The 17,530-nt window shown below is 32.3% G+C and overlaps 5 protein-coding genes and 1 long non-coding RNA gene across 16 annotated transcripts; 3 read left to right on the top strand and 3 right to left on the bottom strand.

The window, feature by feature from the left end:
- The first annotated feature begins 1,503 nt into the window (after positions 1–1,503).
- On the top strand, positions 1,504–2,967 carry LOC100650953 (transcription factor A, mitochondrial). The gene is made up of 4 exons (XM_003394065.4): positions 1,504–1,666; positions 1,939–2,311; positions 2,390–2,488; positions 2,558–2,967. The coding sequence occupies exons 1-4, from the start codon at positions 1,608–1,610 to the stop codon at positions 2,765–2,767; spliced, it is 741 nt and encodes a 246-aa protein (XP_003394113.1). The 5' UTR covers positions 1,504–1,607; the 3' UTR covers positions 2,768–2,967.
- A 359-nt stretch (positions 2,968–3,326) lies between these two features.
- Positions 3,327–5,301, bottom strand: LOC100651070. 4 transcript variants are annotated; one of them, XM_003394066.4, is made up of 5 exons: positions 5,160–5,301; positions 4,530–4,750; positions 4,349–4,444; positions 4,136–4,266; positions 3,327–4,058 (listed from the first exon to the last, which is right to left on the bottom strand). In XM_003394066.4, the coding sequence occupies exons 2-5, from the start codon at positions 4,636–4,638 to the stop codon at positions 3,789–3,791; spliced, it is 606 nt and encodes a 201-aa protein (XP_003394114.1). In that variant the 5' UTR covers positions 4,639–4,750; positions 5,160–5,301; the 3' UTR covers positions 3,327–3,788. The 4 variants fall into 4 exon arrangements, with proteins under 4 accessions (XP_003394114.1, XP_012175873.1, XP_012175874.1 ...); XM_012320483.2 differs by having other exon boundaries at positions 5,070–5,196; XM_012320484.3 differs by lacking the exon at positions 5,160–5,301 and adding an exon at positions 4,911–5,047.
- A 22-nt stretch (positions 5,302–5,323) lies between these two features.
- On the top strand, positions 5,324–8,469 carry LOC100651191 (chromatin assembly factor 1 p55 subunit). Its single transcript, XM_003394067.4, has 5 exons — positions 5,324–5,447; positions 5,992–6,490; positions 6,565–6,822; positions 6,924–7,251; positions 7,352–8,469. Exons 1-5 carry the CDS (start codon positions 5,429–5,431, stop codon positions 7,529–7,531), a joined length of 1,284 nt encoding a protein of 427 aa, XP_003394115.1. The 5' UTR covers positions 5,324–5,428; the 3' UTR covers positions 7,532–8,469.
- Positions 8,470–8,636: 167 nt separating this feature from the next.
- On the bottom strand, positions 8,637–14,153 carry LOC100651315 (slowpoke-binding protein). Of its 8 annotated transcripts, none has more exons than XM_048414625.1 (10): positions 12,525–14,143; positions 11,292–11,459; positions 10,687–10,856; positions 10,255–10,520; positions 9,829–10,123; positions 9,649–9,740; positions 9,182–9,307; positions 9,039–9,112; positions 8,900–8,947; positions 8,637–8,812 (listed from the first exon to the last, which is right to left on the bottom strand). In XM_048414625.1, coding segments are annotated over exons 1-10 (1,569 nt in total). In that variant the 5' UTR covers positions 12,854–14,143; the 3' UTR covers positions 8,637–8,811. The 8 variants fall into 8 exon arrangements, with proteins under 8 accessions (XP_048270582.1, XP_012175875.1, XP_048270585.1 ...); XM_012320485.3 differs by lacking the exon at positions 8,900–8,947 and adding an exon at positions 11,616–11,870 and having other exon boundaries at positions 12,525–12,655; XM_048414628.1 differs by lacking the exon at positions 9,182–9,307 and having other exon boundaries at positions 12,525–14,152.
- Positions 11,870–12,451, top strand: LOC125387206. Its single transcript, XR_007227772.1, has 2 exons — positions 11,870–12,144; positions 12,387–12,451. It is a non-coding gene; the product is annotated as an uncharacterized LOC125387206 (long non-coding RNA).
- A 570-nt stretch (positions 14,154–14,723) lies between the features above and the next one.
- LOC100651435 (non-structural maintenance of chromosomes element 3 homolog) lies at positions 14,724–16,234 on the bottom strand. The gene is made up of 6 exons (XM_012320488.3): positions 16,030–16,234; positions 15,638–15,963; positions 15,406–15,574; positions 15,233–15,327; positions 15,009–15,140; positions 14,724–14,918 (listed from the first exon to the last, which is right to left on the bottom strand). Exons 1-6 carry the CDS (start codon positions 16,031–16,033, stop codon positions 14,841–14,843), a joined length of 804 nt encoding a protein of 267 aa, XP_012175878.1. The 5' UTR covers positions 16,034–16,234; the 3' UTR covers positions 14,724–14,840.
- Between the last annotated feature and the right edge of the window lie 1,296 nt (positions 16,235–17,530).

The raw sequence follows: 17,530 nt of genomic DNA, 5'->3' as shown, positions 1-17,530 counted from the left end.
TCATCGACAACTTTACTGATTTTGATGTAGTAGGCGAATCGCAAAACAAAAATGATGAAATTTTCTGAGAATTTTGCAAGATCGATATTAGATTTAAGTTGAATTCTAAAGTGAAATTAAAAATATTTTTTTTTTTTATCATGCTTTGCTCACTTAAATAGCCCTTTTTAACGTATTAAAGTTTGAGAAAAATCGGAGATGCTGACTAAATTCCACACTATTAGCATTTAATGTAACGAATGCAAATGTTTCAAAACAACAATTTGTATCTAATTCTAGTCATTCCTTAAATGGTATGAGTTGTCTCAATTTACACTCGGAAGTTCATGGCAAGAGACAAACGCTTTAAAATACCAGAGTATTAAACTCTCGAATGCGCGAGATAGGGGTCAGAGTTTTTATCGAAATAAGTAAGAGTTGAGTTAAATAGGTTTGATAATTGTCTCTATATTTGGTTGATATTGAAGCCAGAATTATTCTGAGAATTCTCTCTGCTCCTTTGTTACAATTTCTGATTTAGCAAAATGTGAAAATCGGTAGGAGTTTATGAGGTCCAATCCGAAGGATAACTCCCACCTCCAAAGAGACCTAATTTAACCCTCATCTAATCTTTTTATTGTTTCCAGTTGCATTCTTGTTAGTGGATTTTTTCTGACTCAAGTGATCGAATCTGGTCAAATTGTTCGTCAAAGGTATCTTTATTATTGTTACGTCCTTTCACTATTGAAATTCTAAGCAATCTTATTGGGCATAAATTATTTAAAGTATATTTAAAAAATCATGTCTCAGTAAAGCGCATTTGACAATCGTATTGTTCATTTAACCCGGTCGATATGTAATAAATATATTAAATAATAATAAATAATAATAAAATAGTAATATATTAAAATAAGATTACATCCTCTTGCGAAATCCTTGATGGAGTCATCAAGGAATATGCGACATATATAAATAAGCTAATTTTATTTAAAGGTCAATATAAATGCACTAGATAATAAAACTGCTAAAAAAGATGTTGTTATGAAAATTATTGATAATACCTCCTAATCTGTTTATGCAACGGATATTGAAAATTTAATTTACATAGTTGTACAATTTATTGAATTATTAATGTTTATGTAATCCGATTAACATTTTATAAAAAAGTTTTAATATTTCATTTTAAATCTGCGAGTAATACTTACTTCCACGGTGATAAGTTATAATATATTATTGCAAAGTTGTCCATGGATATGATAGTTGTAAAAATAGATACCAAGAAAAAAAATAATGATTATTTATATCTATAGATTCTAACTTTTAACCATTTCATTCTTACGTCTCGATGATATAGAAATAAATCACTCTGCATCGCTATTTTATGGAAAATATTCTATTGTACATTTATAATTGTAAACAAATTAGAGGTCTCATCTTAAAATTTCGCACATTTAGGCTAGAACCAATCACCAATGCTGCATCAAAGTATCACGTGACCGTGTTCCCCGCACCCCGAAAATTTTCGTCATCGATAGTCCCATTGGTTATTCTTCTTGATTATTCTGTGTCCATTATTAAAACAAGCATTATTTATAAAAGTGGAAGCGATAAGAAATAGTGTCTGCAAAATGGTATACTTTAGAAGATTTATATTTCTTATGCGTTCGGAAAATTTATTGTGCACAAGGTCAAGTTCAAATAAACATTATAATAAAATAAATTTTTACAAATAATTTCGAAGTAATGTGAATGAAGGTTAACTGCTTGTTCCACCTGTGAATTAATCTCTTGTTATTATTCGATTACCATATATTTAGTTTCAAATCACATATTATTTAATACACACAGCACAACTTATTTTTTAACTTTAATAATGTAACAACTTTTCTTGTTATACATGATTTGTAAAAAATATTTTTTTAATCATATGTTTCATAAAACAATATTTCATTATTTTAGAAATTGTTTATTAAATTTGTACCAAAATTCCTCAAGAAGTGCATTAAGACAGTTAAAAGATACAGTCTTGCCACCAAAACCAAAGAGGCCAGAAGGTCCGTTTTTTCTATATGTGAAACATATTAAATTGAAATTTCTCGAAGAAACACCTGATATATCACAAGTACAGTTATTAAAGAGAGCATCCAGGCAATGGGCAGAATTAGATCTTGCTGAAAAGGAATATTTTATGAACCAATATCATAAAAATCGTGAAATATATATGAATGAATTAAAAGAGTATAATAATTCTATTACCAATGAACAAAGAGAATTATGGGAAAAAAAGAAAAAAGAATATCTACAAAATAATAGTAGTTTAAGTAATAAACGGGTAATTGTGTTTCATTAAATCATATAATGATAAATTCATTTTTTTATTGATTAGTATAAAGTTTAAGATTAATTGCAGAAATATGAAATGCTTGGAAGACCAAAGAAATCACTAAATCCATTTTTGTGTTATGTAACATCAAAGAAAAATGATAAAAATCCAAATACATCTTTTAAGGTATGGCAAACTAATTTCTAATTAACTAAGTTATTTTATCTATCAGTGATTAATAAAATCAATAATTAGGAGTGGGTAAAATTATTGTCCACAAGTTGGAAAGAATTATCAGGTGCAGAGAAGGAATCATATATCAATAAAGCTACTCAACTTAGCATACAATACCAGAAGGATTTAGAAAAGTGGGAGGTGGAAATGATACATTCTGGTCATCCTGATGTTGTGAGACCTAAAATTTTAAGGAAATACAAGAATATTGAAGACAAAAATGAGAAGTAAAAATTAAAATGCTCTATTCTATTTTAACTAATCATTTTTATCCAATAAGTTAACAGCAATTTATTTAAATTATATTCAATAATGTTATTACACATTTTTTAAGTTAATGTGGTGATGATAGAAAAGCATGTCGAATCATTTAGAAATTGCATTTAACAAAAGATTTGTAAACTTAGAAATAAATTTACTATACTGCATAAGCTCCTTTAAGTCATTAAAATAAATTTAAAGCACACAATCTATCTACTAAAAAATTAAAATATGATGAAAGACTAGGTGCGAATGTTAAATAATATTTGTATTTTTTCTAGTATATATCTTCATATTCTTTTGTGAATAACGTTTGACATTTGAAGAGCAAAATTTTATCTTTTCGCTAAATATATTCACTTTTAATTTATATTATGTGACCTTTTTACATAACTCCTTGAGTCAACTGTTAAGTTTATTTTCTTTGTTTCAATTTGAATGGAATCGTGCTATGTGTTTATACGTATTGCATAAATAGTTTATTGTAATTAAATTCATGTATTAAGAGATTCAATTAAAGGATTAAACATTTATGTCAATAAACAAAAATTTAGTTTACTAGAAACAATTAGATTACATTTTCGTTACATATATTTACTTATTGATCGAATTAACTAATTAAAGTATGGTCGTATACGTATACGACCATGGTATGTACGCGCACCGGTAATAGGAGCTACATAATAAGTTAAGAAAGTATGTAACGCCGTTGCAGACTTGTGACATCACGCGTTCTTCAGATATATTCGGTACGTAACCGAAAAAGTTCGGTTTTTCTAAGTTTTAATTGTATATCACTCTTTTATTTTTAATAATTTTTCATTTACATATTAGTGAAAAATGAGGAATAAACGAATTCTACTGATTTTGTATTATTATAATTGTGTATTGTAAAGATCTGATTGATATGCTACATATTTATATTTTTTTTTTGTATAAAAATTTGGGCAAAGTTGACGAATCATATGTTTAATTATATTTCATGTCTAATTTACATGGTTAAGATAATAGGAATGTCCGTATTATATAAACAGTAAAAGAATCCATAATATATTAATGTGAAACTGAAAATGTATAAAGCTAAATCTCCAACTATCATATGACTTACTGTTACTAACTTTTTTAATTGATAAGTTAACTCAGGCTTAACATTGCATAAGATCAAAGCAGCATACAGTAGATTATTCTCTTGCATTTCTCGTGCATTTTTATAGTTGTACAAACGTCCCAACATTACTAGAAAGTATGGTATTGTGATTGTCTGTAATATTTAATCCAGTATTTATTAGTACAACAAAATTCCAAGAATTTCAGTTTTTGATAAGTTTCTATAATTACCTTCCCAAATAAATGATCCAGTTGTAATATGAGTAGTATATTGACAATAACAGCCAATAATACATAATTTATGCGATTTGTTAATAATGGAGGTGACGAACTTTTTGTCTCATATGAAGTACTGTCAATACCTTCAAGATTAGTACTTAAATTATCAAAATTATCTATAATATTTTTGTAAAAATATAATTTCAATATTATACTACATATTACCTGATATATCATTATTTATATTTGGATATAAAGTTTCATTTTGTATATCTGGAGCAATGAATGTTTGACTGAATGAACCTAAATGTATACTCTGGACTAGAATGATATAAGAATGAATGTAAAAATATACTTTTAATAATTATCTTTCATAGGTAAATGAAAATAAGTAAATTATATTTACCTTTTGATTCATTATCGTTGTCTCTACCAGTAATTTTCAATAACCGTTTCTCTGAATTTTCCAAAATTCTCCTTCTTCTGGCATTTCTCTTAGCATTAATATCTTCCATATCTTCTGCTGTATATTAATTAATTAAATATCAGCAGCTAAAATGTATCTTCCTTTCTGACTTAATATACATGCATGATATTGGCATAATCTATAGAAGTAATGTTTGAAACCTATAAATATAACATACGAGGTATAATACATTGATCTATCACATAAAATTTGCAAAATTCATTTGCAGTATCAATAATCGATAATCAAACGTTAACGATAAACAAAGAATATTATTGACTTTCATTTACAGAACAAAATTTCGGATTATTAATTAGTTACATTTATTAAAAAAGGCTTAAATATTATGGTTTTTAGCAGACACTGATTTTAGGAATTGGAAATCATTGTAAATCTGCCTACAACGTGTAACGATTAATTTCTAAAATTATAAATGTCAATCTCATCGAATCGACAAAATTAAAGCGTAAATAGCAATACCGCTAACAGATATAAATTTATAATTTAGTTGTTGAATTTCACTTCATTATTTGTTTATGTTAACAGGTTAAACATAAAACAAATTTTTACCAAACAATTGAGATTTCTTTCTCTTACATAATTTCAGTTGGTATTTAAACATACATGTATTGTGTAAAATATGTGATTCAAATGTAATTTAAGCTACGTATCGCATAAGATTCCGAACAGTTACCGCATGCACAATGAAAAGGCAACATATATTTAAAGCGTGTTTGCAAGTAAGTACGCTTGTATTTTAGTAAAATCTGGCTAGGCATCACGGCTTTTGGCGGGTTAAACGTACCTTGTTAGTATTGAAGTTTTAGAGAAATATAATAATGGGTGATAAAGACGGTGGTAAGATTAATGTCAATTACTTTACATTTCTTTTAGCTCTTCTACTTATTTTTATAGTTAGGTCTATCAATCGTTTGCTATTTCAAAGAATGCTTTTAGTATTATGATAAACAAGGATATCTTTTTCAACATCTCTTTTTCACAAATTTTTTTTAAAAAATAAAGCTTATTGTTTAAAATTGGTTTGATTTATCGTTATTATTTCATTTTGTTTTATATTAAGACGTAAGGTATTCTTACATCGTAAGTACAGCATGTGTGATGGAGTTGTATTTCTATAGGTTATAATGTTACAAAAAGATACGACTTTCATTAGTTAAAATATTGATTTTTTAATTCTGGCACTGTACGTTTTTTTCTAACTGTATTAATCGAGCGACGAATTGATGTACATTTTCGTATCATTTTCATATTTTGAATGCTTCATTATATGATTGTATAATGTAAAAAATCACTTAATCATGTATATATGTTAATATTTGTATATATTTTAATTTTTTCTTAAATATTCTGTTCATTTTATTTCACAATTATTTAATTGTAGAAACTTTTGACGATGCTGTGGAAGAAAGAGTTATCAATGAAGAATATAAAATATGGAAAAAAAATACTCCGTTTTTATATGATCTTGTGATGACACATGCTTTAGAATGGCCATCTTTAACTGCTCAATGGTTACCAGATGTAACTAGACCAGAAGGAAAGGATTATTCTGTACATCGTCTTATTTTGGGTACTCATACTTCGGACGAACAAAATCATTTGCTTATAGCTAGTGTACAATTACCGAATGAGGATGCTCAATTTGATGCATCTCACTATGATAATGAGAAAGGAGAATTTGGAGGATTTGGTTCTGTTAGCGGAAAGATAGAAATTGAAATAAAAATAAATCACGAAGGAGAGGTAAATAGAGCACGATATATGCCACAAAACCCGTGTGTAATTGCAACCAAAACACCATCTAGCGATGTCCTTGTTTTCGATTATACAAAACATCCAAGTAAACCAGATCCTAATGGTGAATGCCAGCCTGATTTAAGGTGAATACATCTTTGTATATTTATTGGAGGTAACAAAACTCATATAATGGTGGTTTTAATATCTTTGATGTCAGATTAAGGGGACACCAAAAAGAAGGATATGGTCTATCATGGAATCCAAACTTGAATGGATATTTGCTCAGTGCATCTGATGATCATACAATTTGTTTATGGGATATTAATGCACCCCCTAAAGAAAATCGCGTGATAGATGCAAAAACAATCTTTACTGGACATACTGCTGTCGTTGAGGATGTGGCTTGGCATTTGTTACATGAATCTTTATTTGGATCTGTCGCGGATGATCAGAAATTGATGATCTGGGACACAAGGTAATTATATGTCATCACACAAAGTCATTGACAATCAAAACAACATAAATATTGTTGCAATCAACTTTTTTAATTGCTCGTCTTATTTTTACAATTATTAGATGCAATAATACCAGTAAACCAAGTCATACAGTTGATGCTCATACTGCCGAAGTGAATTGCTTGAGTTTTAATCCATATTCGGAATTTATTCTTGCAACTGGCAGTGCCGATAAAACAGTAGCGCTTTGGGACTTGAGGAATCTGAAATTAAAATTACATTCTTTCGAATCTCACAAAGACGAGATCTTTCAAGTTCAATGGTCACCGCATAACGAGACGATATTAGCTAGTAGCGGTACAGACAGGCGTCTTCATGTGTGGGATCTTAGTAAAATTGGCGAGGAACAATCCAGTGAAGATGCTGAAGATGGACCACCCGAGTTACTGGTATATAATATGTTTTTTCCCTTTTTTCTTTTTTTTTTTTTTAACTATGTAGGACCTCGAAATTCCTAAGATATTACAGATGTGTTTACATTTTCTATAGTTTATTCATGGTGGTCATACCGCAAAAATTAGTGATTTTTCGTGGAATCCAAATGAGCCTTGGGTCATATGTTCTGTATCGGAAGACAATATAATGCAGGTATGGCAAATGGCGGAAAATATTTACAATGATGAAGAACCAGACACACCAGCGAGTGAATTAGAAGCTGGTGCTTCATAAAATGTATAAGAAAAGTAAGCAATTAAATTATTTGATACTGGAATTTTCTATCGACATATGCGCATTTGCGTACATACACATGTGTGTGTGCTCATGCGAAACCAACGACCCAATTAGATTTAAGAAGACATTAAAGTGAATTTATACATTTAAATGAAAACGGTCATCGAGAAGCAATAATACCTATTTTTATTACCGATCTTACGTCCGCTTGCAAACACATATATTAATTACACACACATTTCTATAATTAACTAAACAAGCGTCGCATGTGAACTTTTTGTGTTTCTTAGAAATAATTGATATAATAGTATTTTATTGGTTATAATATCACGATACATATTATGTACAAACTCCTAGAAAAATAATTTTTTCTCTACAAATTTCGTGATGTGTCGAAACTTTTTATGTTTATATGTAAAATTAAATGTGCACTATACAATAGAATGAATTTAAAATGGTTTTCGATGAAGTATAGTTTCTCCTTTTTTAATTCAAAGCATCATATGTTTTAGTTTTGGCAAATGAAGATTGCAGGGTATCATTGCGAGATGATAGGAACACGTTTATGTTATTCGAATCTTATTAAATGTTTAACATCTCAAGTATTATCCTGAACATTTTGATTCCATTGGTTTTGAATTGATTGAAAATTGAGTATAATTGCAAGGTGCGTGCATTTGATGTATTTGATAATACCTTCTGATATAGTTCATTTTCATCTTGAACGTTATTTCGTCGACAAAACTGATGGGGTGAAATTCAATGAAAACTGAATAGTAAAAATAGGTAGGGATAATTTGTGATAGAAAGGATTGAATTTACAATTCATATGAGATGACATTTTATCATTTTCATACTTCTTCCATAAACGTGTAGATATCTTGTGTGTTTTTTGATATTTTAAATAATAAAATACATTACTCTTGTAAGATTTATATTTTTTTTCTTTTTCTTTCTTTTTTCCACTTTTTATTGCCCTTTCCATATTATTTTTCCTTTTTTTTATCTCTAATTCTTTTCTTGTTTCTTTTCTTTTTCATATTAAATTTGTAATTGAATAACTATACTAGAAATAGAGATTGGAATAATTTTTGGCACTCGGTAGAGAAACGTACGAATATATTAAAGGTAAAATCGCGATGAAACAAATTTTGTTCCCACAATTATACAGCCGTGTTTGAAAGCTCGTTATAAATCTCATCGAGTAAAGAATTCTTGCAAACGGTATGTGATCTATGCAGAGACGTATCTTCATCGACGATATCCAACTGTGTGGTTCTGCAATATGAAAAAGATAAAAGTTACATTCTATTATGAAGATTTTTAAAGAATTAGATGGATTAATCGGATCCTTCGTGTCATTACCAAAATTTGCGTGTCAAATACACGTCGCTTATAGAGCGCGACCTTTGCCTGTTCATGCATGCAAAACGAATCTTTAGCAAAATATAGAAATAGATACGAACAAATTATTCTAGCGTTATATTTTATACGATCACATTACCTTTTATTGGCGTTTTGTCGTTTAATACCGTCGAGTAAATTTACTACGGGCGGTGTTAATGTTGGACGAAATATCTGTAAGGATAAGTGATAATGTATGTAATTTGATAGAGTATACATATGCCACTAAAAATATATTTGTACCGTAACAGGAGCACTTCGCATTTCACGAAGATCAATATTTCTGAATAAATCATGTACAAGAAGCTCCTCAATAATCTTCTGACGATTAGATGATTCACCAAATATGAACTGGAGTAACTCTACGACCTGTACACAAACATTTCGATCGACTAATGACCTTTTATTTTTATGAAATTTCTCGGGAACGTGGAGGAACAAGGGTTAGATAATTTAAAATGCTTGATAAATCATAATGCATAGAAATTGTTAGATCGCTTGTGTACGTACACATAGGTCATTGACAATGAGATAAAATATCGACCGTATTTATCATTATTAACGTTATTAACATAGCTGTTAGTATTTTTAACAAGCCGATGAAAATAAATGGAGCAATAATGTGCGATATAATCAGTAACAAAGCGTGCTGGCAAATGAAATAAAAAAAGAGAGGAAGCAAATAACGAACAGAAAGAAAAAATTTGTACTTGTGGATATATTTCAACGTCCGACAGATGCGTGGAATTTGGTTTAAACGATGGTAATTCGTACCCAGCGCACATCTCAAACAACATATGACCTGAAAGATGATAAATGTGATTGATCGTTGGAAAGTAGAATGATAAAAGTAGATTTTCGATTCAAAGAATAGCTGAAATTAATCTTACCGAAACATATCATGTCAATCGAAATATTTTGCGAAACACGAGAAGCGATTAATGGATGTATTCGGCTGGTGAAACCGAGGAGCGTGTTTTCTAGGCCGGCGAGACGTGCGACACCATTTTGAACGAGCACATTTCCCGAATGTAAATGGATTACCGTTGGAAATCCTCTTTCTTTCAAAAAAGTCAACGCCTCTAGCACTTGACGTCCCATTTGTTGAACCTGAGGTAAAGGAAGTCCTTTACCGCGAGAACCGTACTTCTGATTCCAGTCTTCGTTCCAACCCGTTCTTTCGATCTAATGAAAAGAATAAAATAACATCTGAACGTTTCATTTAATTCAAGCTTCTAAAATTAAACTCTCTATCGTTTATCTTATTCATTATCAGCAAATTAGTATGACTACCTATATACGATCATGATACTTACCCCGTATATCAAATCTTTCAGGCTGCCTTGACTGATCGGTTGAACTACGATCACGTAGTTTTGATTTTCCAATTCAAGGAAATCGATATCGAATATAGGGCATATATACGGATGTTGCAAGGCTAAGAACAAGTCGTTCAAAACGTTCTTTGTCAGTGGAGTTATGCTCAGTGAGCAGTTTCTATTTAACGAAGCTAACGTAATCAGTCGATCGGTTTTTAAAGAAGTATCTCTTACTATGAACCAATGTTTGTCCATTCTAGAGCCTGGTACAAATGAAAAGAAGATTAAAAATGATAATAGCATGGTCTGCGTGTAAGTCTACACGCTAACGTTGTTTAGCACTTACATACTTATTAGATATAAATAAAAACCAGCTGTATGACAGGCTAACTAAGGCACAGAGACTAAGGGGAATCGCCAAGAATTTACCGAGATTATTCAGCTGCTTCACGAGACTGTAACGCGGTGTTCTACGGATATAGGCCTGACAAATTGATAAGGCACGGTCCCTCGATCTTTTTTCCATTTCCATGTACTCGCCAACATTTTCGCAAACGGATGGTCCATGATCCAACGCCGTGTAGTTATGCCTTCCATTCCTATTTTCAAGCATACAGCAAATTAAATTAATTTCCATCCGGTGCTTGCGATTTTAACGGAGACGAAGAGAAAATCGCCCCAAATCGAATAAATGATAAAGAATTTCTATTCAAATCCCATCAGCACATATCTACAGTGGTATTCGTAAAAATATTCGTATATTTATCATAGAAAACTTTTATGTGTTTGTGTTATATAAAACACTTTGAAATTTTATTCGAACTATAATGAGACACGATTGCTATCTTTGTATTGGCAAAATTTGAACCTAATTTGAATAATTGACTGTCCAAATACTTTAGGACGATTGTTCTCGTTGAAATTTTAACGCTGTATAATTATTTCAAGTTACCAAAATCAAAGGAATCAGAATCAGCTGTGTATGCTTCGATTTAAAAAAAAAGGAAAACTAAAAAAGAAACAGAATGCATTACCAATCAGTGATATCATCTTCCAATTTAGCCGAAAAATTATAATTTCGCTTATGAATAACTTCTTGTTCCAATGAACGATTCCTTGAGCGATACCAATAACAGATTAGATGTACACACCAACCACTACAAACTGGATCGGTCGCGTTATTAGCGAGCAGCCATCTCTCTCTACGAATACAAGGGTTTCATCTAATAAGATGACTATTGTAGTAATATCGATGTTTCACGAACAAACTCGTTTCTTTCATTCTCTATATCTCCAATTCATCTTACGAATTTTGCAAAAGTTAAGATGGACGAGAAAGAGAAAGACTCGCGCATTACCTGCGTTGTTGTACGACTGGTATTCGTTTACTTCGAGATCGCACATTTTGTGTGCAATCGTGATGACGATCAATTATATCGCAATCACTCGTTTCTGTAGTCATCGGAGGAAAATTTAATAAAAAGTCATAATTTTAATATAATTACTTTCAAGCAAAACCATATTTCAATATGGTTATATATATTTAGCGTTTATACGTACTATGTACGTATCATTTCGATCGGAAATGATCCAGAAATTCAGTTACTTATAACCTAGAAGAAAGATTGGTGATCGATTCGCTTTGTAAATAAATAGCAACACAATTTTATTTGTGCTACTGGTCGCTTTAATGGTGTGTATCGTGAAATCGAGGGTCAAGTATACTCGAGGACGATCGATAGGTAACTGCTTGACAAACAATATTTCAGGAGTATTAACGTTTCGCGAATGACATGTAGACTAATCGAACGATACAATGAAGCTCGAACAATAATTACAGTCGAAACAGGAAAAGTTCTACATATGTATTTACGTCAGACATTTATCGTACGTATCGTTTATCGTATCAATACTAACAAATTTCGATTTTAATGACGATGAATGTTCAAGTAGTGATACGCCTCACGTAGTGTTTTACTGTCGTTAGCTGGAATTAGAATAACTCGGCTAGTATCGATCGTGAGAAACATTCCTCTCTGTCATGCTAGTATATACATATATATACATTAAATGGCAATGCTGCTGATAACTGTACGGACGTGGCACGTTAATATTAATAATAATATTAGAAATGGTCATGAACGAGATCATGAAACAAACTTGAGAATAAGAACAAGGGACGAAGAAATAGAAACAGGAGAAGAAGGGAAGGAAGCAAGAAAAAAGAACGAATAGAAAGAAAACAGAAGGAAAGAAGTAGAACGTACCTGACATCGGAATCCTTGCAACCTCGAGCAGCGGATACGCGACTAAATAGTATTTTAGCTAGATTGTCGATTTTGTTGGTCAATTGGTAACTCTTTTCTTCGTCGCTATCTTCATCTTCGATGCTCGCGCTTCTTCCACGACGTAGAGTGCCTCGAGCGGAAACTATAGTCTCGGAATCAAATTCGATGGCGCTCTGAGTCCTTCGATTAACGGCACGACGCTTTCGACGCGTTCTCGGACGTTCCTGCCAGAATCTATCGTGTCCGGTCACCTCCGACTCTTTGTGATCTTCGTCCTTTTTGTTCAAATTTTGATATAGATTGAACATTTTGCCCAGTTTTTCGTCTTATACGACGTTCTCCAACTACACGCGTACTTTTACGTTCACTATTCTAACGCTAAATAACAATTTTTTTACAGTTTCTTTCTCCTCACGGTTATCGATAATGGATGTTAGACATACACCATTTTGATGTCCACACTTTTTCCATTTATTAAAAGTTATTATAAATATTTCTACCGCGAACACAACGTGGTGTACGAAGTATAATACCGATCATCCACGATAGATATTATATATCGCCTTGAGGTCATACAGCTTGCGAAGTTGTCTTTCTTTTTTGGTTCGCTTTTGGATTCTAACACATATAATGGTTGGGCGTAAGATCGAAACGAATAAATTTTTCGGTTTACTGTTTGATCGGTTATCGCGCGGGAAAAAATTCAAACGTCATGACCAAAAGGAGTACTGTTCTGGTATGATACTCAGTTGTTTTCGGCTATTTAAAACTATCGAACGGTCATTGTTACATTTTTTCCACATCTTATTAATCACTTACGCGAAAAGTATTTTGTCAAACGACGTCGCGATTATCATATGGTCGTTTTGCAATTTCATTGATTTCATTTTCATTCGCTTGTATTCAGTCACGATTTATTCACTTAGTTATTTACCATTTCGTTATTGTAATTTAATTCGTTGCTTCTCTATCACGTTGAAGAATGAATTTTAATCGTATACTAATTTGCAATATCGCGTTGTATGTATGTCGACTTATATACACAAGTGCGCGCGAGCGCATGCACGTACGTATATATATACATATATATTCGAAGTGTCCAATGATCCCGCAGCGTAATTGATTTGAATAAAAAATTAAGAATAATGTTGTACAATGTGACGCGTTGCCGGATGAAAATAGGAAGTAGACTAGATAGACGGTAACACGCGCGGTATTGCGGTGCTGCAAACTGTAGAGCACCGCACTACCACCTAGCGAGGAGGACGGCCGAATACTGAATATTCGGTAAAGCCTCGTGCTAGTTTAGATCCCCCAGTCTGACACAGATTCGCTGGCCCAGCTGATTTTTACCTCGATTACTGGTAACTGCGCGTTTCCATCCCTGTTCCCTGGTGGAAATGCTGTGTTCGAAAGCATGCCGTTTTAACGACGGTCCTTGTTTTTAATATTTATTGTTTACCATGGGATATTTTTCATCTTTACTGTTCATTATGAAACTTTATATCGTTTTATAATATTTGGAAGATTTCAGCCGGTGGCAGCGCTATATTTACATCCTTGAAATATATCTCTCGAGATATGTCGAAACAAAGTACAGTCAAAGATTTTGTTCAGACATTAAATTATAGTCGTTGAATAAAATAAACGAGAACTCGAATACTCTACTGTTATGCTTTTCCTTTTTGCATTTTTCGTATCACTGAAACGCTTTGTGATGTAGATTATGGTGTATTTTCAGTTTAGCTTGCGAGATGCAGACATTTTTTCTCTGTAAAAGATACGTATAAGACGACTAAAAATGTATAAGAAAAATTCATTTCGTTTATTATTTATTCTTTTTATAGTTTTTCCGCTTGTAAGTGTTCTTCGTTGTACAACGTAGTAACGGAATTAAAAACGGAAATATGAATCCGATTAGATTTAGTTAAAACTAGGGCAACTCTGAGTATTTTAGATTTCTTCCGATTATCCTACTAAACTCGAAGACTGCACATACACACATGCGCGCGTTTTAATCTCGCATCGCAGTTTTACGGCTGCACTCAGGGACGTTTGTAAACATTTTAAGCGTCGATTATTCCTTTAGTTGTTCGACGAATTGGATCGTAATGCTTGTCTTAAGCTTAAAATTATTTTGGGATCTATGCTATGAAAAATCTTTTGTTACAAACAAAATTCATTTGTAGGTAATCTCTATATTTGAAAAAAAAGTACATTTTATAAATAGATTATTGTTTAAAATATGGCAATCTGTTCCTCTTTATCACATTTGCAATGATACGTCCGTGAAATTTATCTATCTAATCTTTCTTGAGCAGTTAAAGCTTGAAATTGCAATTGCCAGCTTTTTATTGGACGTCCATTGTATACCTGTTACAGACACATAACTTTTATCATTGAAAAGACTATGTATGAATTGTAAGACTATGTATGTAAATTGAATTTAAAATATGTTTTCACCTCAGACATGAATTCCAAAGCAGCACGTTGAGAAAATTCATGCTCTGCACGAGGACCCCATTTAAACTCTATCTTAGTTAAATTTATTGTCTCCATAGTTATTTTATCAAGGTATTTTTGAGCAACAAAAACCTGTCAGCAAATTAATTTCATCTCAACTCCTATTTCACACTAGATTTGTAATTTTTCTAATTTGCCTTTATTTTTCAGACTGTATATTTTACCTCGTTTATCAAGTACTTGACATTACCAAAGTAAACATGTTGATTGTTATCTGTATAAGGAATATCTAAATTTGCAAGAAAATTCGACAAAGACTCTGAAATAATTTGAAGAACATAAATAGAAATTAAGATTATTCTCAAACAACATTATATATTTCACATGGCATTACTACCTTCGCTACAGGAGTTTTGAAGCATGAAGATGTGAGTCAGCACTATGAATAACAATACTTGTTGGCTACCTTCGGTTCCAAGAGGACAAATATGTGGTAATTCATTCTTTATTTTATTTACTAGCATATATTTGTTACCTTCGAGTTCTACCAGTTCATAACCAAACACCTATAAACACATGGATATACTTAAAACTTTGATTACAACAGGAAGTCATAGTTTTACTTGTACCTTTGATAACAGATTTTTTGCTTTGTTCATTACTGAAAGAAAACGTCTTCCTCGATTTCCAAAAACATTTTTTATTATACGAGTTTTATTGACAATTTGTTTTCCTCCGTCCAATATAAGAAGATATTGTATTACGCTATTAACAAGTTGATCGTCATCTTCGGAAATCACGCGATTAGGAGAGGTATTTGATAGAGGTATGTTTGCACTTGTACTTGCAGTAGGCTGAGAGAGGAAAATGCTAGTAGTATCGTCCATACATTGTTTTTTGAGAGACGGTTGCGATAAAATTTTTTGTGACCTAACCCTTCTGCTATTTTGTGAACCTAACAGATCATGTTATCATTTGAACGTGTACACAATCGCTAACAATAATAATGTGTATCGCTTACTCATTTTATAGAATACGATGAACAAAATATCTCATAGAGGTATTCCGTCGTAGAGAAAATTTGCAATATTTCTTGACACAGTTCGGTTTGGCATTTGAGGGATGCACTTGAAAGATGTATCACAGATATGTAGTAATATCAACATCGTTTACAATTTACAATACCAATCGTTGACACGAAGACGTCGAAGAGGGAGCTAGTTTCGACAAATTTCATATAATCGGCATACGTATATCGATAAATCAGTTGCAAGTTTCTTCCGTCACCACCAGATATCGCTAGTATATAATTTAAAATTGTATTTTGGGAAAATATAGCGTCGTTTCCACGCACTCAATGTTGTGCGTTATGTTCGTGTACGAATGCACACTTTACATCACTAATTGCAATTACAACATAGTAGCGGTACTTTCCATTTTGAATTTAAAAAATTCGCTCGATTATTCGTTTGCATTTGTTTGATAAACATTGTGTTGGTTGAAGAACACACGTGACTCAATCGATTGAATCGTTTGATCTTCGATCGAATATGAATGAACAGCTTCGCTGAAGAATAACGATATCGATAACGATTATGGGAATCGATGTTTATGGTGATTTGGTAAGTAAATGTATAGATGGAAAGCATGGAAAGATCGATGGGAATAAAAGATATGCCGTCGTGTGTCAAGTGGTGTTCGTGTGGGAAAAAGAGTGTTCGGTGGTTGTGTTCATCATGTTTTTGCCGAAGACGCGAAACAACTGGTTGACTGGTCGCGTCTTAAACACCCTGCATAGTCGCATCGTCTGCGCACAGATCAGAGCGAAAGAGTGGTATGTATGTATTTATGTATGTGTATGCGTATATAGTAGAAACTGGCTTGGCTGCGAGAGCTTGGCGCCACATTGTCGCATCCTATATACAAAATCACTCTCGCACCGACTATACGAGAAGCATATACATATACATATACGCGAACAGACACGCATGCACTGGATGCTCGCGGCCAATAGACAGAGCCAGATAGCAAACAAGTTGTGACCCGCTCTCGCTTCTAATCGGTTCTAACTTCTAACCTGTTTCTGTAATCGATTATTACTTTTCGATCGACAGTTTGAACTTTACACTTGTCTTCTTCGTCTATGGTTTTTCCTACTCCTCCCGTTTGATTTTTTGCCTGTTCCTTTTGTTACACTATTTTTCCGAGTAATACATTCGGGGTACTAGTTTAGTAAAGGAGAATGTGGGAGGAACAAGATTAGATGATTGCCACCGATTGGAAGGTTTAAATGCGTAACACGACGATATATCGTCAAGCGGAAAGACGAATTACTTGGAATCGTGATGAACATTCGCATCTAACGGGGTGGTAGTCATACATTTTAGCGATCTCGTGCAATTTCTGGGACTGCTGACGTAGTTGATGTTGCGTTAATTAAACAGAGCAGATATCGATATCCTGTCACGCGCTATTTACGCCATTTGTTTGTTGCGCGTTTATGCTTACGTTCGTTCCAATGT

Source organism: Bombus terrestris, chromosome 3 (assembly GCF_910591885.1).
Source record: "Bombus terrestris chromosome 3, iyBomTerr1.2, whole genome shotgun sequence".
Lineage (NCBI taxonomy): Eukaryota > Metazoa > Arthropoda > Insecta > Hymenoptera > Apidae > Bombus > Bombus terrestris.
Note: the sequence above shows the minus strand (reverse complement) of the source record. Positions and strands in the feature narration are given on the sequence as shown.